The sequence below is a fragment of the Trachypithecus francoisi genome, unplaced genomic scaffold (genome assembly GCF_009764315.1).
Source record: "Trachypithecus francoisi isolate TF-2019V2 unplaced genomic scaffold, Tfra_2.0 Lachesis_group3, whole genome shotgun sequence".
Classification (NCBI taxonomy): Eukaryota; Metazoa; Chordata; class Mammalia; order Primates; family Cercopithecidae; genus Trachypithecus; species Trachypithecus francoisi.
Window position 1 is genome coordinate 12,806,569 of NW_022681468.1, and position 23,590 is coordinate 12,830,158.

Genomic DNA, 23,590 nt, shown 5'->3' on the forward strand with positions numbered 1-23,590 from the left:
GAACCCGGGTTCCTATCGCAGGTCTCTCTGGGCCGTTGGGTTCCCGGGTCCAGAGAGGGCGGCCGCCGGCCCAAGCCGTCCGGCCGAGCTGCGTGCCATGGTCCCCGCGCCTTGGGCTCCTTGTCCGGGCATCAGGGCCTGACGGCCTCGGCTTCTCGGTTTCGTGCGCGCGTTCGTGCCTGAGACAAAGCGAGAGCACCGCGCGAGACCGGCGTCACGAGGAAACAGTGGCCCTTCTACTCTGCCTGACGCTCCTCGTGTCCTCGCCGGTTCGCGTGGCACTCACCGCCCTCTCCTCGTTGAACCCCGCGTGTTTTTTTGCCGTGGCGCGGCGGGTCCGGCGGGCACTGTGTGCGAACGTGCTCTCCTCGCCGGGCGCCATGCTCAGCGGTTTTTGAAGTGCGTCACTTTTTCGTAGTGGCGTATAACGATTCTGTGGGACAAATGTCCTCGTTATTCCCATTGTGCAGACGGGGAAATAGAGACTCAGAGATGGATACGTCCACCGCAGAGCCACAGCTGACGAGTGGTGGATCCGGATTTGAACCAAGGTTTTACCTTGGTCTTTTTCACGGAATCTGTTGTCTTCCTTGGGCTTTCTGAAAAGGAAAAACCTGGATCGAGTTCCACCCCAACGAGTTGGGCCTAAATGGCCATTAAGCCACTTAGAATATGATGAAAAAGCTGGATGGGTTTTAAGACGCTTGGCAAAGGAAGGGTTGGTGGAGCAGGCATTTGCTCTCTCAGGCAAGGCTTGAGAAGGAAGCAAGCGCAATACGCTTTTAATAAAGCTCACTCCTCCTGCCCCTACAAGACAAACCCCTCAGATTCTTACTCTGCCTTCAGAACGGCTTATGTGTGGCAGGCTTCATTCTCCGTGCTTTACATAATTTCCTTTATTTACATAAAATATACAACTTAGATATTGTTAGGTACTCTTCACCCTTTTTATAGATGAGAGCACTGAAGTTCAGAGAGGAGTGGGTGGCACTATCCAAGGTCACACACGCAGTAAGTGTTGGATTTGGAATTCAAACCAGGTCTAGCTCATACGTGTTTGTTCGATCACATGCGTACCCTGTGTTCCAGGCAAAGCTGTCTGTTCTGTGGTATTTCCTTCTTTGTTCTTCTCTAGGTGGGAGCAACTGTGTGATAGCCATCTTTGTATCCTCAGTTCTTTGTAGGGCCTGGTTGCTTAGAAAATATTTGTTGCATCAGAACCCTCTGCTTCTCAGACACCAACCTAATAGAACATGTATCTCCTTTTCAGCAACCATGAAGTTGAAGGACACAAAATCAAGGCCAAAGTCATCAAACTATGGCAAATTTCAGACAAAGGGAATCAAAGTTGTGGGAAAATGGAAGGAAGTGAAGATTGACCCAAATATGTTTGCAGATGGACAGATGGATGATTTGGTATGCTTTGAGGAATTGACAGATTACCAGTTGGTCTCTCCTGCCAAGAATCCCTCCAGTCTCTTCTCAAAGGAGGCACCCAAGAGAAAGGCACAAGCTGTTTCAGAAGAAGAGGAGGAGGGAGAGTCTAGCTCACCAAAGAAAAAGATCAAGTTGAAGAAAAGTAAAAGTGTAGCAACTGAAGGAACCAGTACCCAGAAAGAGGTTGAAGTCAAAGATTCTGAGCTGGAGGCCCAGGGAGATGGCATGGTTTGTGATGATCCAGAGGCTGGAGAGAAGACATCAGAAAACCTGGTCCAAACTGCTCCAAAAAAGAAGAAAAGTAAAGGGAAAAAAGGGTTGGAGCCTTCTCAGAGCTCTGCTGTTAAGGTGCCCAAAAAAGTGAAGACATGGATTCCTGAAGTTCATGATCAGAAGGCAGATGTGTCAGCTTGGAAGGACCTGTTTGTTCCCAGGCCGGTTCTCCGAGCACTCAGCTTTCTAGGCTTCTCTGCACCCACACCGATCCAAGCCCTGACCTTGGCACCTGCCATCCGTGACAGACTGGACATCCTTGGGGCTGCTGAGACAGGTAAGGGCAACTCCGGCCAAGGCAGGATTGCTTCTGGATTGAGCCCATAGCTACTAATAAGCCAGATAATTGGGAGAGAGAAGAATGTTGAGAACATAACCACAAAAGCAACGCTGAATAAAGGTGTTTAGAAGTCAGCCCCCTCTGGTTTGAAATATGCTCTTCCTGAATGGTACCCTAGCCATCACTTTTATCTCTCTCAGTTCTGTAGACCCCATTATCAACCAAATGGAGATAACAGTTTCTACCTCTTGCATTGCTGTGAGGGTTAAATGCTACAGTAAGCTAAAGCTTACACTGTACATTGGAAGTGGTCTGCAAATGGTAGTTTCTCCTGTTCTTGAGCCTTTTCAGAATGACTCATGGGGTAAGGTCAGGCTAAGATCAGCCCTCTGGAGAGGTAGATCTTCATAAGTATAAGGAAGAACTGTATAATTCTCAGGAGTTGTGCAAAGGTGAAAAGGGTTGCTGCTTGGGAGTTGATGAGTTTCTTGTCATTGTAAGGATTTGAGTGTGGATTTTGGGATCATTGGGTGGATTTTGTAAACAGATTCAGCTATGAAGTGATTGTTAGGACTAGGCTGTGTGAGGTTCCTGCAAGACTTTTGGAAGCAATGACAGGTTGGCTTCGCTGGATAACTAGACTACTGACTTGGGGAAGGAACTAGTACTGCCTGGAACTATTGGTCTGTTTAGACCAGCAGTGTCCGTTAGAAATACATATAGTCATCTCTTGATATCCATGGAGGATTGGTTCCAGGACCTCCTTTGGATACCAAAATCCAGGGATGCTCAAGTCTCTGATATAAAATGGTATAGTGTTTGCATATAAGCTATGCACATCCTCCTGTATATTTTAAATCATCTCTAAATTACTTACAATACCTCATACAATGTAGGTCTTATGTAAATTGTTACACCGTATTGTTTAGGGAATAATAACAAGAAAAGTCTGTACAGTGTTTAGTACAGATACAGTTTTTTTTTACCCCTGAATATTGTCGATCCCCAAGATGCAGAACCCACGGTTACAGAACAGTGATTGTATAATGTAAAACACATGTGTAATTTAAAATTTACTAGGAACCACATTTTTTAAAAGTTAAAAAAAACTAGTGAGATATTTTACATTTTCTTACTAAATTTTTAAGTAATAAATTACTTAAATTTTTAATTTAAACAATTTTAAAATTTTAATTAATTTTTAGTAATAAACCACTAAACTTGCAGCACATGTCAGTTTAGAGTAACTACGTTTTAAGTGTTCAGTAGACACGTTGTGCTTTGGGTTTCTGGAACAGTGATCAGGAAACTTGATGAGGTTCTGTGACAGTCATATAGGTGGAAGAGTGAGGAACTCACAGGAAAGGGTAATGGAGATTATAACTTAGAACATTTACTGAGCATTTAAGATGTGTCATGCACTGTGTTAAGTGCTGTATGTTGATGAGGTCGGTTGTCACAACCACCCTGAGGTAAGTACCATTATTCCCATGTTACAGATGAGAAAACTCAATCTCACAGAGCATAGACAGCTTCCCTAAAATTACACGACTGAAATGGTAGTGTCGGGATTCCAGGCTAGTTCTGTGTGTTGTTAAGCATTCTGCTACACTGCTTTGATGTATATACGTGCAGCAGAGTCCTGAAAGTCCCTGGAAGGCAGAAACAAGGTTTATGTGAGCCATTGTGGCCAGAGATTGACATTTGGATTTATACCACAATTCCTGTCAGGTTGTGAATCTACAAGTCCAGAATTCAAAACGTCTTGGGTAAGTCATCCATTTGGGGCTGTGAACAGACCATTGCCCATGCAATAACGAATAGACCCTTAAACAATGTGGGGATTAGGGGCACCAGTCCCCCATGCAGTCAAAAATCCATGTATAATTTTGAACTCCTCCCAAACTTAAAATAGCCTATTTTTGGCTGGATGCCTTACAGATAACATAAGCAGTCTATTAGCACATATTTTGTATTATATACTTTATTTTTACAGTAACATAAACTAGAGAAAAACTGTTACTAAAATCGTAAGGAACAGAAAATATATTTGCTATTCATTAAATGGAAGTGGATCATCATAAATGTGTTCATCTTCATCTTTACTGTGAGTAGGCCGAGTAGAAAGAAGAGGGCTTGGTCTTGCTGTCTCAGGGGTGGCTGAGGTGGAAGAAATTATGTGTATAAGTGGACCCCCATATTCAAATTTGTGTTCAAGGGTCAACTGTATATCCATTACCCCCAGAAAGATGCCCTGGTTTTTTTTTGTAATCCCTCCCTCCCTCAGTTCTTGTTCCTCCTCAGGCAACCACTGATAGGCTTTCTTAGGCTTTCTATCACTATAAATTAATTTGCATTTTTTTCTTTCTCTCTCTCACTCTCACACACACACACACACACACACACTCACTCACACTCTCTCTGTCTTCTCTCTCTCCTTTTTTTGTTTCTTGGAGATGGAGGCTCACTCTGTCACCCAGGCTGGAGTGCAGTGGTGCAATCTCGGCTCACCGCCTCCCGAGTAGCTGTGCCCACCACCATGCCCGGCTAATTTTTTTTCATATTTTTTGTAGAGATGAGGTTTCACCATGTTGGCCAGGCTGGTGGTGAACTCCTGACCTCGTGATCCGCCCACCTCAGCCTCCCAAAGTGCTGAGATTACAGGCGTGAGCCGCCACGCCTGGCCCTATACTCGATCTTTAATTTTATTTTAGACTTTTAAAATTTTAGTATTATTTCCTTGTCATTTGAATTTGCATTTCCCTAGTGACTTGCAATGTTGAGTATATTAGCATATGCTTATTTGTCTATTCAATTATTTTACCCATTTTAAAATTGGGATGTTCTGTTGTAGAGTTTTGGGGTTCATTGTGTATTCTAGATACATGTCCTTTATCAAATGTGAGATTTGCAAATTTTTCTCCCAGTTTGTGGCTCACCTTTTCATTCTCTTAACAGTGTTTTTCAAAGAGCAGAAGGTTTTATTTTTATGAAATCCAAATTAGCCTTGTCTTTTATGAATTTATGCTTTTGGTGCCTTTGGTGTTTTATCTAAGAACCCTTTGCCTAACTCAAGATCACAAAGATTTCTTCTGTGTTTTGTTCTAGAAGTGTTAATAGACTTAGGTTTTATGTTTTGGTCTCCAATCCTTATTGAGTTAACTTTTATTTAGAGTGAGAAGTATGGATCAAAGTTTGTGGGTTTTTCTGCATATGGCTGTCTAATTATTTCAGCACTATTAGTTGAAAAACTATTATTTCTCCACTGAGTTGACTTTGCGTCTTTGTTGAAAGTCTGTGACCATATAGTTGTGGGTCTTGCTCTGGAGTCTTTGTTTTCCGTTGATCTGCTTGTCTAGTCTTTATGTCAGTTTCTTACTCTCTTGGTTATACTAGCTTTATAATAAGTCTTAAAATTAGGTGGTATAAGTCCTGTTTGTTCTTTTTAAAAGTTATTTTGACTGTTGTAGGCATTTGCCCTCCCATATGGATTTTAGAATCTGTTTAATCAATTTCTACAAAAAAAGGAAGCTGATATTTGGATTGGGATTCTGTTGATTACAGAGCAAATTGAGGATAGATGACATCTTAACAATATTGAACTTTCCAGTCTATGAATATGGTATCTCTCCATTTCTTTAGGTCTTTAACTTTTCTCAGCAATGTTTTATAATTTTCAGTATATAGATTTTTCACATCTTATGTTAGATTTATCCTTAAGCATTTTGTATTTTTGATTCTATTGTAAATGGTAATTTAAAATTTTTTATTTCCAGTTGTTTGTTGCTAATAAGTAGAAATATGATGGATTTTTGTATATTGATCCTGTGTCCTGCAACTTAGTACCACCAAGTAGTTTTCTGAGGATTCCACAGTATTTTCTGCAAAGATGATCATTATTCTGTCTTGGATGCCTTTTGTTTTTCTTGTTGTATTGCAGTGGCTAACACCTTTAGCAGAATTTTAAATTGTAGTGGTAAAGTGGGCATTATTGCTTTGTTTTTGATCTTTTGGGGAAAACATTTAGTCTTTCACCATTAAGTCTGATCTTAGCTGTAGGTTTTTTGTAGATGCTTTTTATCACGTTGAGGAAGTTTGCTTTGATTTCTCATTTGCTGAAAGGTTTTATCAGGGATGGATGTTGGATATTTTTCAAATGGTTTTTTTACTGCATATATTGAAATACGTGGTTTTTCATTTTTAGTCTGTCAGTATGGTGAATGACATTTTCAAATATGATATTAGACTGACATTCCTGGGATAAACTGAACTTGGTCACAGTATACCATTGTATTTATATATTGTTGGATTTGATTTGCTAAAATTTTGTTGAGAATTTTTGAATTTAGGTTCATGGGATATTTGTAGTTTTCTTGTAATGTTTTTGGTGTTGGAATCAGTAATATAGTGTCAGAATGATTTCTGAAGTATTCTGTTCAGTTTTCTGAAATAATTTATATAGGATTGACATTTTGTCCCCAACTTAAATGTTTGGTAGAATTCATCTGGGCCAGCACTTCTCTTTGTAGGAAGATTTTTGGCTACAGATTTACTTTGTTTAATAGATAAGAGATATTTGTGTTACTTCTTTTTTTTTCTTTTTCTTTTTTTTTTTTTTTTGAGATGGAGTCTTGCTCTGTTGCCCAGGCTGGAGTGCAGTGGCACGATCTTGGCTCATTGCAGGCTCTGCCTACCGATTTCACGCCATTCTCTTGCCCCAGCCTCCCAAGTAGCTGGGACTACAGGCACCCGCCACCATGCCTGGCTAATTTTTTGTATTTTTAGTAGAGACGGAGTGTCACTGTGTTAGCCAGGATGGTCTGGATTACCTGACCTCGTGATCCGCCTGCCTCAGCCTCCCAAAGTGCTGGGATTACAGGTATGAGCCACCACGCATGGCCACTTCTTTTTTTCTTGAGTGACAATTTTCTACTTGCAGTTCTATTAGTTTTTGTTTCATGTATTCTGACGATCAGTTTATGTGAATAAATGTTTTATGGATTAAAACATTAGATTGTTGTTATATCCTCTAAATGAATTGGCTTCTTAGCATTATGAAATGGCCCTCTTTCTCCTTGGTAATATTTTTTGTTCTAAAATGTACTTTGATATTGATGCAGCCAGTCCAGCTTTATTGATTAATGTTAGCATGGTGTGTGTTTTTCCATAGTATTACTTTCCCTTATTTATATCTTTATATTTAATGTGAATTTCTTATAGGCAGCATATAAATGGGTCTTGCTGTTGAATCAGACAATTTCTGTCTTTCAGTTGAATTATTGAACCCAGGCATGGTCGCTCACATCTGTAATCCCAGCACTTTGGGAGGCCAAGGCAGATGGATCACTTGAGGCCAGGAATTCGAGACCAGCCTGGCCAACATGGCGAAACTGTCTCTACTAAAAATACAAAACAAATAGCCGGGCGTGGTGGCATGTGCCTGTAGTCCCAGCTACTTGGGGGGCTGAGCCACAAGAATTGCTTGAACCCAGGGAGTAGAGGTTGCAGCGAGCTGAGATCGTGCCACTGTACTCCATCCTTGGTGATGGAGTGAGACTCTATCTAAAAAAAAAAAAAAAAAAAAAAATTGAATTGTTGAAATTATGTATGTTTAATGATTATTTGTAATGGCTGGGTTTACGTATTTATTTTTTGACTGATAGCATACCTGATTTATTTTTTTCACATTTCTGTTTTTTAAAATTTTCCTTTTCTGTGTTTAGATGTTTATTTTTAAAATTTATTTTTCCATAAGTTATTGGGGTACAGGTGGTATTTGGTTACATGAGCAAGTTTTTTTGTTTTTTTTTGAGACGGAGTCTTGCTGTGTCACCCTGGCTGGAGTACAACAGTGCAATCTCAGATCACTGCGACCTCCATCTTCCGGGATCAAGCCGTCTTCCTTCCTCAGCCTCCCAAGTAGCTGAACTACAGGCATGTGCCACCATACCAGGCTAATTTTTGTATTTTTAGTAGAGACAGGGTTTCACCATGTTGGCCAGGCTGGTCTTGAACTCCTGAACTCAAGTGATCTGCCCACCTCGGCCTCCCAAAGTTTAGGATTACAGACATGAGCCACCATGCCAGTTTAGTGGTGATTTGTGAGATTTTGGTGCACTTACCACCCTTGCAATATACACTGCACCATATTTGTAGTCTTTCATCCCTTGCCCCCCTTTCATTCTTCCCCCCAAGTACCCGGAGTCTGTTGTGTCATTCTTATGCTTTTGTGTCCTCATAACTTAGTCCTGCATATCAGTGATAACTAGGATGTTTGGTTTTTCCATTCCTGAGTTAACCTCGCTTAGAATAATAGTCTCCAGTCTCATCCAGGTCACTGCAAATGCTGTTAATCCGTTCCTTTTTATGGCTGCGTAGTATTCCATCCTAAATATACCACAGTTTCTTTATCTACTCGTTGATTGATGGGCATTTGGGTTGGTTCCATGGTTTTGCAATTGTGAATTGTGCTGTTATAAACATAATGTGTGCAAGTATCTTTTTTGTATAATGACTCCTTTTCCTCTGGTTAGATACCCAGTAGTGGGATTGCTGGATGAAATGGTAGCTCTCCTTTTAATTCTTTAAGGAATCTCCACACTGTTTTCCATAATGGCTATACTAGTTTACTTTCCCACCAGGACGTAAAAGTGTTCCTTGTTCACCACATCCATGCCAACATCTGTTTTTTTTTTTGTTTTTTTTTTTGAGTCAGAGTTTCGCTCTTGTTGCCCAGGCTGGAGTGCAGTGATGTAATCTCGGCTCACTGCAACCTCTGCCTCCTGGGTTCAAGTGGTTCTCCTGCCTCAGCCTCCCGAGTAGCTGAGATTACAGGCGTGCGCCACCATGCCCGGCTAATTTTGTGTTTTTAGTAGAGACGTGGTTTCTCCATGTTGGTCAGGCTGGTCTCAAACTCCCGACCTCATGTTATCTGCCCGTCTCAGCCTCCCAAAGTGCTGGGATTACAGGCATGAGCCACTGCGCCTGGCATTCGTTCATTCATTCATTCATTCATTCATCGAAGTCAAAAGCTCACTCTGTTGCCTTGCCTCACTTGTTGCCCAGGCTGGAGTGCAGTGGCACGATCTTGGCTCACTGCCACCTCCACCTCCTGGGTTCAAGCGATTCTCCCGCTTCAGCCTCCTTAGTGGCTGGGATTACAGGTGCCTGTCACCATGCCCGACTAATTTTTGTATTTTTAGTAGAGATGGGGTTTCATCATGTTGGCCAGGCTGGTCTCGAACTCCTGACCTCAGGTGATCTGCTCACCTCAACCTCCCGAAGTGCTGGGATTACAGGCGTGAGCCACCGTGCCTGGCTGCCAACATCTACTGTTTTTTGATTTTTTGATTATGGCCATTCTTGCAAGAGTAAGGTGGTATCGCATTGTGGTTTTGCTTTGCATTTCCCTGATCATTAGTGATGTTGAGCATTTTTTCATATGTTTGTTGGCCATTTGTATATCTTCTTTTGAGAATTGTCTATTTATGTCCTTAGCCCACTTTTTGATGGGATTGTTTTTTTCTTACTGATTTGTTTGAGTTTGCTGTAGATTCTGGATATTAGTCCTTTGTCAAATGTATAGATTGTGAAGATTTTCTTGCACTCTGTGGGTTGTCTGTTTAGTTTGCTGACTGTTCCTTTTGCTGTACAAAAGCTCTTTAGTTTAATTAGGTCCCAGATATTTATCTTTGTTTTTATTGCATTTGTATTTGGGTTCTTGGTCAGGAAATCCTTGCCTAAGCCAATGTCCAGAAGGGTTTGTCCAGTGTTATTTTCTGGAATTTATATAGTTTCAGGTCTTAGGTTTAAGTTCTTAATCCATCTTGAGTGGATTTTTGTATAAGGTGAGAGATGAGGATCCAGTTTCATTCTCCTATAGGTGGCTAACTAGTTATCCCAGCACCATTTGTTGAAAAGGGTGTCTTTCCCCCACTTTATGTTTTTGTTTGCTTTATCGAAGATCAGTTGCCTGTAAGTATTTGGGTTTATTTTTGGGTTCTGTATTCTGTTCCATTGGTCTTTGTGCCTATTTTTATACCAGTATCACTCTGTTTTGGTGACTGTGGCCTTATAGTATAGTTTGAAATCAGGTAGTGTGATGCCTCCAGATTTGTTCTTTTTGCTTAGTCTTGTTTTGGCTATGCAAGCTCTTTTTTAGTTCCATATGACTTTTAGATTTGTTTTTTCTAATTCTGTGAAGAATGATGGTGGTATTTTGATGGTATTGCATTGAATTTATAGATTGCTTTTGGCAATAGGGTCATTTTCACAATACTGATTTTACCCATCCATGAGCATGGGATGTGTTTCCATTCGTTTCTGTCATCTATGATTTCTTTCAGCAGTGTTTTGTAGTTTTCCTTGTGGAGGTCTTTTGACTCCTTTGTTACATTCCTAAGCATTTTTTTTTTTTTGCAACTATTTTAAAAGGGATCAAGTTCTTGATTTGATTCTCCGCTTGGTTGCTGTTGATGTATAGAAGAGCTACTGATTTGTGTACATTAATCTTGTATCCGGAAACTTTGCAGAATTATCAGTTCTAGGAGCTTTCTGGAGGAGTCCTTAGGATTTTCAAGGTAAATGATCATATCGTCAGCAAACAGTGCCAGTTTGACTTCCTCTTTACTGATTTGGATGCCCTTTATTTTTTTCTCTTGTCCGATTGCTCTGGCTAGGACTTCTAGGATAGTGTTGAAGAGGAGTGATGAGAGTGGGCATCCTTGTCTTGTTCCGGTTCTCAGAGGGAATACTTTCAACTTTTTCCCATTCAGTATTATGTTGGCTGTGGGTTTGTCATAGAAGGCTTTTATTACGTTAAGGTGTGTCCCTTGTATGCCGATTTTGCTGAGAGTTTTAATTGTAAAGGGATGCTGGATTTTGTCTGATGCTTTTTCTGCATCCATTGGGATCATGTGATTTTGGCTTTTAACTCCGCTTACGTGGTATAACACATTTATTGACTTGCATATGTTAAACCATCCCCGCATCCCTGGCGTGAAACCCACTTGATCATGGTGGATTAACTTTTTGATATGTTACTGAATTTGGTTAGCTAGTATTTTGTTAAGGATTTTAGGATATATGTTCAGGGATATCGGTCTGTAGTTTTCTTTTTTGGTTATGTCCTTTCCTGGTTTAGGTATTAGGGTGATGCTGGCTTCGTAGAATGAATTAGGGAGGGTTCTTTCTTTCTCTATCTCGTAGAATAGTGTCAAAAGGATTGGGAACAGTTCTTCTTTGAATGTCTGGTAGAATTATACTGCAAAACCTTCTGGTGCTGGACTTTTTTTTGTTGGTAATTTTTTAATTACCATTTCAGTCTTGCTGGTTGTTATTGGTCTGTTCAGGGTATTTGATTCTTCCTGACTTAAGCTGGGAGGGTTGTTTTTTTCCCAGGAATTTATCCATCTTTTCTAGGTTTTCTAGTTTATCTGTGTGAAGGTGTTCATAGTAGCCTTGAATGATCTTTTGTAATTTCAGTGGTGTCAGTTGTAATATCTCCTGCTTCGTTTTTTAGTGAGATTATTTTGATTTTCTCTCTTCTTTCTTGGTTAATCTTGCTAATGGTCTATCAATTTTATTTATCTTTTCAAAGAACCAACTTTTTGTTTCATTTATCTTTTGTTTGTTTGTTTGTTTCAATTTCATTTAGTTCTGCTCTGATCTTGGTTATTTCCTTTGTTCTACTGGGTTTAGGTTTGGTTTGTTCTTGTTTCTCTAGCTCCTTGAGGTGTGACCTTAGATTGCCTGTTTGTGCTCTTTCAGACTTACTGATGTAGCCATTTAGGGCTATGAACTTTCCTCTTAGTGCCACCTTTGCTGTATCCTAGAGGTTTTGATATGTTGTGTCGTTATTGTCATTCAGTTTGAAGAATTTTTAAATTTCCATCTTGATTTTGTTTTTGACCCAGTGCTCATTCAGGAGCAGGTTATTTAATTTTCGTGTATTTGCATGGTTTTGAAGATTCCTTTTAGAGTTGATTTCCAGTTTTATTCCACTGTGGTCTGAGAGAGTGCTTGATGTCATTTCACTTTTCTTAAATTTATTGAGGCTTGTTTTATGGCCTGTCATACGGTCTGTCTTGGAGAAAGTTCCATGCACTGTTGAATAGAAGCGTATTCTGCGGTTGTTGGATGAAATGTTCTGTATATATCTGTTAAATCCATTTGTTCCAAGGTGTAGTTTAAATCCATTGTTTCTTTGTTGACTTTCTGTCTTGATGACCTGTCTAGTGCTGTCAGTGGAGTATTGAAGTCCCCGACTATTATTGTGTTGCTGTCTGTCTCCTTTCTTAGGTCTGTTAGTAATTGTTTTGTAAATTTGTGAGCTCCAGTGTTAGGTGCATATATGTTTAGGATTGTGATATTTTCCTGTTAGACAAGGCCTTTTGCCATTATGTAATATCCCTCTTTGTCTGTTTAAGCACTGTTGCTTTACAGTTTATTTTGTCTAATATAAGAATAGCTGCTCCTGCTTGCTTTTGGTGTCCATTTGCATGAAATGCCTTTTTCCACCCCTTTACTTTAAGTTTATGTGAGTCCTTATGTGTTAGATGAGTCTCCTGAAGGCAGCAGATGGTTGATGAGTTCTTATCCATTCTGCAGTTCTTTATCTTTTAAGTGGAGCATGTAGGCCATTTCCATTCAGTGTTAGTATGAAATGTGAGGTACCCTTGCGTTCATCATGCTCTTTGTTGCCTGTGTACTTTCGTTTTGTTTTTTCTTTTTGCTTTTTAACTTGTATTTCTGCGTCCTGTGTGATTTTTACTTTATACTTTAAAGAGGTTGTTCTGATTTGATACATTTCCAGGGTTTGTTTCAAGATTTAGAGCTCCTTTTAGCAGTTCTTATTACAGTGGTGGCTTGGTAATGGCAAATTCTCTCAGCATTTGTTTATCTGAAAGCGGTTGTTTATTTTGTGTATCTTTCCTTCATATATGATGCTTAGTTTTGCTGGATACAAAATTCTTGGTTGAAGATTGTTTTGTTTGAGGAGGTTGAAGATAGGGCCCCAGTCCCTTCTAGCTTGTAGGGCTTCTCCTGAGATGTCTGCTGTTAATCTGATAGGTTTTCCTTTATAGGTTATCTGGTGCTTCTGTGTCACAGCTCTTAAAATTCTTTCCTTCATCGTAACTTTGTATAACCTGATGACAGTGTGCCTAGGCGAAGATCTTTTTGCAGTGAATTTCCCAGGTGTTCTTTGTGCTTCTTGTATTTGGATATCTAGGTTTCTAGCAAGGCTGGAGAATTTTTCCTCAATTTTTCCCCCAAATATGTTTTCCAAGCTTTTAGCATTCTCTTCTTCCTCAGGTATACCAATTATTCTTAGGTTTGGTCATTTCACATAATCCCAGACTTCTTAGGGCCTTTGTTCACTTTTTCTTATTCTTTTTTATTTGTCTTTCTTGGATTGGGTTAATTTGAAGACCTTGTCTTTGAGCTCTGAATTTCTTCTACTTGTTCAGTTCTATTGCTGAGACTTTCTGCAGCATTTCACATTTCTAAAAGTATGTCCAGAGTTTCCTTTTTATTGTTTTCTCTTTATGTATTTCCTTGAATATTTCTCCCTCCACTTCTTTATCATTTTTTGGATTTCCTTGCATTGAGGCTTTACCTTTCTCTGGTCCCTCCCTGATTAGCTTAATAACTAACATCCTGAATTCTTTTTCAGGTAAGTCAGGGATTTCTTCTTGGTTTGGATCCATTGCTGGTGAACTAGTGTTGATTTTTTTTTTTTTGGTGGGGGGTGGTGTTGAAGAGCCCCGTTTTGTCATATTACCAGGGTTGGTTTTCTGGTTCCTTCTTATTTGGTAGGCTCTTTCAGAGGGAAGGTCTAGGGCTGAAGGCTGTTACTCAGGTTCTTTTGTCCCATGGGGTGTTCCCTTGATGTAGTACTCTCCCCCATTTCCTATGGATGTGGCTTCCTGTGAGCCAAACTGCTGTGATTGTTGTCTGTCTTCTGGGTCTAGCCACCCAGCAAGTCTACCCGGCTCTGGGCTAGTACTGGGGGTTGTCTGCACAGAGTCCTGTGATGTTAACCGTCTATGGGGATCTCAGCCATGGATACCAGCGCCTGCTCCGGTGGAGATGCGGAGGGTGCATTGGACTCTGTGAGGATCCTTAGCTTTGGTAGCTCTATTTTTGTGTTGATTGGCCTCCTGCCAGGAGGTGGCACTTTCCAGAAAGCATCAGCTATAGTGTGGAGAGGGACCAGCGGTGGGTGGGGCCCTAGAACTTCCAAGATTATATGCCCTTTGTCTTCCGCTACCAAGGTGGATAGGGAAGGACCGTCAGGTGGGGGCAGGTCTATGCCTGCTCAGACTTTCCTTGGGTGGATCTTGCTGTGGCTATTGTGGGGATGGGGGTAAGATTCCCAGGTCACTGGAGCTGTGTACCTAGGAGGATTATGGCTGCTTCTGGTGAGTTATGCAGGTTGTCAGGGAAGTGGGGGAAAACCAGCAGTCACAGGCCTCACCCAGCTCCCAGCTCCCAGCTCCCTCACAAACTGAAGGGCAGGTCTCATTCCCACCATATCTTCCCCAACAGCCCCTGTCTGTTTCTAGGGGGAGGGCTTGAAAACTTGCCCAAAGCTATCCGCTTTCCAGCTGTGAAAGAAAAGGGCTTTAGTTCTTCCCCTGCCTGTGAAGTCTGGATTCCTGCCCTCCCCTCAAGTTCTGGCCAGGAGGCTTCTGGTCCTCTTCAGATTGTTACATCAAATTGTTACAGAGTTTGGCTACAGAATGCTTTCCTTCTGTGGAGTTTTACCCCCTGCTCCTCTGGCCACCCGCTCAATGGATCCCTGTGGTGCCAGGCAGGAATGGGCTGCTTGGGGACCCAGCGATCTCCCGGGGCCTTTCTGCTGCTTCCTCTACCCTGTATTTCGCTCAGCTCTCTAACCTGACTCAAGTTCAGGTAAAGTCAGAAACTTCTCCCGCAAACGGACCTTCAGCTTCTCCAGTGGGGGTGTGCGTTTGGGAGAGGAGGGTCTCCCTCCTCTCCGCATTTGGGGCACTCACAGTATTTGGGGGTCTCCTGGGTCCTACAGGAGCAGTCCGCTTCCTTCAGAGGGTCTCTGGGTCTTCTTGGGATTACTGGTTTGTTCTTGCAGTCAATCTGGAGCTAAAACTCACAGTGCAAGCCTCCACTTACTGCTCTTTCAGGAGCTACAATCTAGTCCTGCCTCCCATCTGCAATGATCCTGGGAGCCGCATCAATAGTTGGGTTTAAATCTGTTACTTTTCTGTTAGTCCCAGCTCTTCTTCCTTTCCTTCTTTGGCACAGAATTGTGTATGTGTGTATGTGTGTGTGAATTCTGTTCAATTCAGACACTATCTACCTAGAGTTAGTGTCATTCCTTACAGGTTAAGGGCTCAGCCCACAAGGTTGCCCCCATTAGTGATGCTCATCACAAATACTGGTACTTCTGGTCAGCTTGGCTACAAATTGGGTATTCCCACAACACCTTCCTCAGGTTCAACACTTTGCTATGCCTGACAGAACTCAGGGAAACAGTTTACTTGCATTTAACAATTTATTATAAAAGATGTAACTGAGAAACAGCCAGATGGATGAGATGACTAGGGAAGGGTATGGGGCGGGGTTGGAAGTCAGGAGAGAGAGGGCATGGAGTTTCCATCGTCCCTGGGTAGACCACCCAGGAATTTCTCTGAACTCCATTGTTTAGAGATTTTGTGGAGTTTCTATTGCATAGGCATGATTGATAATTGATTAAATCATTGGTTGTTAGTGACTGAGCTCAGTCTCCAGTCCCCTCTTCTCTCCCTGAAGGTTATTGGGGAGAGGCAGCTGAAAGTCTCACAAGGTTTTACAGCAACTGAGGACTAAGACCAAGTATTTCAACAAAAGATGCTCCTATCACTCAGAAAGTTACAAGGCTCTTAGAAGCACTGTGTCAAGAACTAGGAACAGAGACTATAATATATACATATGTATATGCATAGATATCATTTTATCTTTTTTGTTGTCTTGTTAGCTATAATTCTTACATCTTTTTAGTGATTGTTTTGGGATTCATAGTATATATCTTTAATTTTATTACAGTTTACCTTCAGGTAATTTACTGCTTCACATACAACATAAGAATCTTACAAGAATATATTTCTGTTTCTCTCCTCCTTTGTGCTTTTTGTTGTATACTTCATATGTTTTAGAGATTCCAGAATACATTTTTATTATCTTTGCTTTAAACAATTGTTTTTAAAGATGTTTAAATAAGAAAAATAAGGGGTTTTGTTTTTTTGTTTGCTTTTAGAGACAGTGTCTCCCTCTGTCACCCATGCTAGAGTGCAGTGAGTGGCATGATCATGACTCACTGCAGCCTCAACCTCCCGTGCTCAAAGCAATCCTCCTGCCTCAGCCTCCCAAGTTATGAAGACTACAGGAGTGTACCACCATGTCTGGCAATTTTTTTTAAAGATGGGAGTCTCACTATGTTGCCCAGACTGGTCTTGATCCTCCCACCTAGATCTTCCAAAGTGTTGGGATTACAGGCATGAGCCACCATGCCTGGCCATAAAAAGAAGTTTTTAAATATTTACCTACGTAGTTACTGTTTCGGTTGCTCATTATTTCTTTGGGTACATCCAGATTTTCATTTTATGTTATCTTTTTAATTGCATGAAAGACTAACATTTCTGATAGCTCACATTTGCTGCTGGTGAATTATTTCAGGTTTTATATGCCTAAAGTCTTTATTTCACATTTTGTTTTGAGAGAGAGTTTTGCTGGGTGTAGAGTTACAGACTGTCAGGTTTTTTTTTTGTTTTTTTTTGTCTTTAGGCATTCAAATAAAAAATATTGCTACACTGTCTTCTGGCTTTTAGTTTCTGATAAAAAGTCTGCTGTTCTTATTGAAAGTTTTATGGGTTTTTGCTCTCTTTTTTCCTTATAGTATCTTATTTTTGTGTGTGTGGTAATTTTTTACTGAGAGCTGCTTATTTCCTTTGCAAATTGTGAAAATTTTTAGAGATCTATAATAATGGTTTCTCCCTTGAGAAAGCATTTATTGGCTTCTGCCTAGGGCATTATCACTTTGGAACTTCTTTAAATTCTCAGCCTGAGATGTTTTGTTTTAACCACCCAGATGATTTGGACTCTGTGTACATTAAAAGACCAGTTTGAAAATGTTCAGACATAGACAGAAGGTTTGTATTTACGTTTTCTGAAAACTTGAGAAAATTTTCTTTTACTCCCTCCTTTCTCACCAAAGAAAAGTCTTGGGAAAGTATTGTATAGATTACTGCTTCCCAGTCCTCACAAAAACAACACATACACCCAAAACTTGCCCTTTATCTCTTTATTTTTTCATTTCTTGGACATTTGTAATTCATTACTGGTGACCTAACCTCAGTGCTAGCCTGCCATACTTTTCCTCAGTTTCTAATATACTTGTGCCTTCTGGTTCCATCTGGGGAAATCTGTGTAGAGTGGAGGAGCTTTGGGTCAGTCAGGGTGGCACTTGGCTACCTTATTCTGTGTAAAAGAATGAACTCCAGACTAAAGTATGTTCATCTGTTGATTCACACTTTTTATTTTGTTTTGTTTTTTACTTTTAAGGAAGTGGGAAAACTCTTGCCTTTGCCATCCCAATGATTCATGCAGTGTTGCAGTGGCAGAAGAGGAATGCTGCCCATCCTCCAAGTAACACTGATGCATCACCTGGAGAGACCAGAACTGAGGCCGGAGCTGAGACTGGATCACCAGGCAAGGCTGAAGCTGAGTCTGGAGCATTGCCTGATGATACTATAATTGAGAGTGAAGCACTGCCCAGTGATACTGCAGCCGAGGCCAGAGCCAAGACTGGAGGCACTGTCTCAGACCAGGCGTTGGTCTTTGGTGATGATGATGCTGGTGAAGGGCCTTCTTCCCTGATGAGGGAGAAGCCTGTTCCCAAACAGAATGAGAATGAGGAGGAAAATCTTGATAAAGAGCAGACTGGAAATCTAAAACAAGAGTTGGATGACAAAAGCGCCACCTGTAAGGCATATCCAAAGCGTCCTCTGCTTGGACTGGTTCTGACTCCCACTCGAGAGCTGGCTGTCCAGGTCAAACAGCACGTTGATGCTGTGGCCAGGTTTACAGGTGAGGTTTAGTTCCATTTAATAAATCCTTTCTAGGCAAATCCCAAATGCTTGTTGGTAAAGATGAATGAGCTGTGGCTCCTGCCCTCTAGGGTAAGCCATTCTCATCTGTGAGCCAGTCAATTAAGTCCTAGAGAAAATTGTTTGAGTGACATTTTTTCAGTTCCCTCAAGGATAATACATAGTTGGTGCCATTGTAGATGCATAGGAAATTTATTGGATACAATAGATGCTCAGGGCAGGGATTAGCAAACTGTCTGGTTTTGTAAATAAAGTTTTACTGGAATACACCCACACCCATTTGGTTTTATATTGTCTATGGTTAGTTTTGTACTACAAAGGTGAAGTTGAATAGAGTTAATAGTTGTGACAGGGACCATCTGGCCTATGTGGCCAGTAATGTTTACTAGTGACCCTTTCAGAAAAAGTTGGCTGATCCCTGCTATAAGCAGTTAGGATTTAATTCTCTCAGGGAATTCACTCTGGGAAGTTCTTCACTCTGGGAATTTTAATTTTATAATAAAAGCAGTTAATTACCAAATTGTTGCTATTGCTAAGCCCTTTACCTGCATGATACTATGAGAACTTCTCCACCAGAGAAGAAAACAACAGGGCATTAGAGGACCTTTCAGAATAATTCTAATTGAGGGAAATAGGAGAGGTGTAGCACAGCTGCAGGTCATATTCCCCCCAGCATTATGGTGCACCAGTGCTCAGAGCTTTGGAGGTAAGCATACCTGGGTTCAAATTCATCCCCTTTGGTGTGGTTGGAGGGGAGGGAGCAGGAAAGAAATGAGGTTGAAGAAGTAGGGCCCAGATCACAGAAGACTTAGTAAGCCCTGTAGGAGTGGCACCAACAGTCGGGCCAGGCCTGTTCTTTTGGCAATGCTCTAGAGCATTACACTGTGCTGATGACTGTCTCTGGTGATCTGGGGTGCCTGTGTCAGCCATGTAAGAAAATGATCACCCAGATTGAATGTTTTCTGTCCCATAGGAATTAAAACTGCTATTTTGGTTGGTGGAATGTCCACGCAGAAACAGCAGAGGATGCTGAGCCGTCGTCCTGAGATTGTGGTTGCCACTCCAGGCCGGCTGTGGGAATTAATTAAAGAAAAGCATTATCATTTGAGGAACCTTCGGCACCTCAGGTAATAGATGGTACTTCTCTTTTCCCCCTCACTGCCTTTTCTGAAATGAGCCTCAGGTGACATGGTGTGGGCAATGCCTTCTTCTCATTGCAGAATGCCATGGTGTGGTATCATCCAGACCCTGGCCTTTAGAAAGCCAAGAGTGCATGAGGGAGATTAGTTGAGGCCCTGATGTGGTGGTGGTAGTGGTGTGTGTGTGTGTGTGTGTGTGTGTGTGTGTGTGTGTAGGATGAGAGTAGGGTGTGCTGTAGATGATTCCTCTTAACCTGCTACTGACTGATGATATGGGTCTCTCTGGATCTGCAGGTGCCTGGTGGTGGATGAGGCTGACAGGATGGTTGAGAAAGGTCATTTTGCTGAGCTCTCACAGCTGCTAGAGATGCTCAGTGACTCCCAATACAACCCAAAGAGACAAACGCTGGTTTTTTCTGCCACGCTAACCCTGGTGCATCAGGCTCCTGCTCGAATCCTTCATAAGAAGCACACCAAGAAAATGGATAAAACAGCCAAACTTGACCTTCTTATGCAGAAAATTGGCATGAGGGGCAAGCCCAAGGTCATTGACCTCACAAGGAATGAGGCCACGGTGGAGACGCTAACAGAGACCAAGATCCATTGTGAGACTGATGAGAAAGACTTCTACTTGTACTACTTCCTGATGCAGTATCCAGGCCGCAGCTTAGTGTTTGCCAACAGCATCTCCTGCATCAAACGCCTCTCTGGGCTCCTCAAAGTCCTTGATATCATGCCCTTGACCCTACATGCCTGTATGCACCAGAAGCAGAGGCTCAGAAACCTGGAGCAGTTTGCCCGTCTGGAAGAGTAAGTTAGGACTGTCCCCAGAGGCTTAACCTCTAGTTAGTTACTGGGGTAAAAGGGGTCAGGATGGTGGGGAAATGGTAGAAAAGCCACCTTCTGTCATAGGGGCCTTATCTCAGTAGTAGGTAGCCTTTTTTTTTTTTTTTTTTTTTGCACAGCATTTGGCAAGGTTACTCTTTTAGTGGATTTGGTTGCTGTTAAATGCCATACAGAAGCTTCAGTACTAATGAATATGGGTGACAATACATAATATTGAATATATAGACAATAGATTAGGTCCTATGCTGGCACTTTAGGTTCAGAATCACATTCAGTTACTTTCCTAACATCCTTGAGAGGAAGCAGAATAGATTCATGGTTAAGAGCACAGATCCTGGAACCAGAATGCCTGAAATCAAATCCTAGCTGTGTCACTCCTTAGGTGGTCAAATTATTTAACTTCTCTGTACTTTAATTTTCTCATTTTTGGGATAATAATAGAACCCATTATAGGGTTGTTATGAGGATTAAGTGATTGTAAATTCATGTGTGTAAAGTATTTAGAACAGTCTCTAGCACATAGTATACGTATATTGCTAAATGTTGGCTTTAATAATTTCTTCTTCTATTACTACTTATTACCATTATCACTATTCTCATTTATAGATGAAGAAATGAGGTCTAGAAAAGCCGATCAGTCTGCCCAAGGTTTCTCTGCCTGGAAGTGGTAGAACTGGGCCTCAGACAAGCCTGTTGGACCTCAGAGCCCATGCTGTGTCTTATTCCGATGTCTTTGTCCATCTGCCTTTGGACCAGACTGATGCTCAGGGAATGGGGTCCAGATAGTCAAGATGAGGGCCTGGGAAGTTGAGGCAGACTATAAAGTGTCCTTTGCTAGTGTTTTGTCAGGTCACAGGGTAATTAGTTTTTAGAACAAGTGTTTGATTTACTTGTTTTAAAAAATTGGTAAGTAGTATCAGTGGTTTACTGAGATTAGCTTAGAACAAGGCTTGGCAAACTATAGCCCTCGTGCCAAATCTTCCTTGCTGCCTTTTTTTTTTTTCTTTTTTGAGATGGGGTCTTGCTGTGTTGCCCAGGTTAGACTTGAACTCACGGGCTCAAACAATCCCACCTTAGCGTCCTAAGTAGCTAGGACTACCAATGCATGCCATCACACCTGGCTGCTGCCTGTTTTTTTACTAGATGTTTTACTGGAACACAGAAAGACCCATTTATATATTGTCAGTATCTGCTTTTGCGCCAGAGTTGAATAGTTGCCATAGAGACTATGTTGTTCACAAAGCTGGAAATGCTCTCTGGTTCTTTACAGAAAAAGTTTGCTGATCTTGACCCAGAGCAGTAGTTTAATGTTCCCGGCCTCAGCTCAGAAATGCAGGGAGTGAGGATCCTGAAGGGCCAGAATCTTATGTTTTGAAGCACCTCAAGTACTTTTGACTTTCCATGAACCATACATTGAGAAACATCATCCAACACATTTATCAAGTGATTACCACGAACCAGATGTTGTTTCTATGTGGTGGTTATACAGCAGTGAGTAATGCAAAGTCCTTGCTCTCATGGAGCTTACATTCTAGTAGAGGGAGATAATAAATTGCAAAGTAAGTCCACAGTGTACCAAGTGATCCTAAGAAGTAAGTCGAGCAAGGGTTGGAGAAAAGAGATTGGGTATGTGTGGTCAGGGAGGCTTCTCTGATGAAGTGAAAATTGAGCAGAAAGCTGAAGAAAGTAATAAAGTGAGTCATATGGATATCTGAGGCAAGACCCTTTAAGGCCTAAGGAGTAGCAAGTACACAGGCTTGGAGGTGAGAGCATGCTTGGTTTGTTTGGGGAAGAACAAGGAAGTCTGTGCCACTGGGAGGAAGTGAGAGGGTGATAGGATAGGAGGTCACTGACCCAGAATATGTATGGCCTCATTTAACTCACTGGAGGGAGTTTTTATCATTGCAGAGTATGGCATGTTAGTTGGGGTCAGTGAGTCCCAAATTTGGATCCAGACTCCACAACTGAATAGCCGTGTACATACCTTGGGAAGTTAATCTCGGAGCCTCAGTTTTTTTGCAAAATGGTATAGAAGTGATATCTTACAGAGTATTGCTAAGGACTGTAATGTTTAGGATGCTCAGCAGTTGGTACGAATTTGATTAAAGATAGCTGTTAGTTATTATTAATAAGCTTTCTCTCTCTACCCCAGCTGTGTTCTCTTGGCAACAGATGTGGCAGCTCGGGGTCTGGATATTCCTAAAGTCCAGCATGTCATCCATTACCAGGTAGGGGCATCTGAAAATGTATAGGCATCTGCCTTCATTGAATCGGGAAATTTTAAGGCAAAGGTTGGGGGAGGGAGGAGGAATTGTTGGTTCCAAGGCTCTTGCATCAGTGAATACCGCTGGCATCGAGTGCCCACTACTCCCACTTTTGGAACACTGCTGAGATTTGGTCTCCAGAAAACCTTGCTTTGTCTGATGTCAAGCAACCCTTCTCTCCAAGCTACTTGATATTGTCAAGTTAGAGTCTTAGTTTTTTCTGTGAAATGGGCATAAGTTAAGCTTGTAATTGGTTACCCTGATGTAGAGAAGTATGAATAGAAGAGTGTGGTAGTTTAGATCTCTCTGGGCTCAAATCCCAGCTGTGTAACCTTGAACAAGTCATGTAATCTCTCTGTATCTCAGTTTTCTCATGTGTTAAATGGCAGTGAGTACCTGCTTCTTAGGGTTCTTATTGAGGTAAAATAAGTTACTAAGTATAAAGAGCTTAAGAAGCCACCTGGCACATTGTAAGCACTTACTCGTTAACTGCCGTTGATAGTAGCAGTAATATTAGTTTGTGCATCTAGTGAATATCAGCATAAAGCTGTGGTTAGGAGTATGGGCACCGGAACCAGACTGCCAGGCTTTGAATCCCCAGTCTGCTGCTTCATAGTTGGTTAGCATTAGGCAAGTTATTTAGTACCTCTGGTTTCAGTGTCATTGTTTGTAAACTGGAAGTAACAATGCTAGCTACACCATAGGGTTATCCTGATAATTAAATTGAGCTGATGCTCATGAAGCCAGTAGCACAGTGTAAGTACTCAATAAATGGTAGCTGTTATGGCATTATTATTTTTTCTCTTTAATTCCTCTTTGTGCTTTTAAAAATCTTTTAGGCTGCTGTTTCAGTGAAACAACAAACTCAAAGTGCTTTTTCCCATTCTCTCACTTCACAACAACAATCAACACAGAAGACTTCTGTCACCAAACGTGTGGGCATTTTTCACCACATATCAACCAGCAGCCTCCAGCTGGGTGTCCTTATTTAGTTTCATTTTCTGATGCTGTCTTCCTGGAGATGGCCTCAGATCCCACAAGATGTCCCTCCTCCCCGTGACCAATCTATAAGTCGGGGCCTCTGGAACTTCTGACCAACCAGCTTCAAGTTGGGGTTCCCTTGACCCCCTTCTTTGGGTTCAATTAATTTGCTACAGCAGCTCTCAGAACTAAAACACATTACCAGTTTATTATAGAGGATATTACAAAGAATATAGATGGGGAGAT

At 41.5% G+C, this 23,590-nt stretch overlaps 1 protein-coding gene across 1 annotated transcript in view; it reads left to right on the forward strand.

Moving 5' to 3' along the window:
- Positions 1-23,590, forward strand: part of DDX24 (DEAD-box helicase 24) — a 29,529-nt gene that overhangs the window by 343 nt on the left and 5,596 nt on the right. The window contains exons 2-6 of the mRNA XM_033191492.1: positions 1,271-1,987; positions 17,570-18,094; positions 19,088-19,241; positions 19,548-20,063; positions 22,252-22,327. Of these exons, the coding sequence (XP_033047383.1) occupies positions 1,276-1,987; positions 17,570-18,094; positions 19,088-19,241; positions 19,548-20,063; positions 22,252-22,327 (1,983 nt within the window). The 5' untranslated portion in view covers positions 1,271-1,275. The remainder of the gene's footprint in view (positions 1-1,270; positions 1,988-17,569; positions 18,095-19,087; positions 19,242-19,547; positions 20,064-22,251; positions 22,328-23,590) is intronic.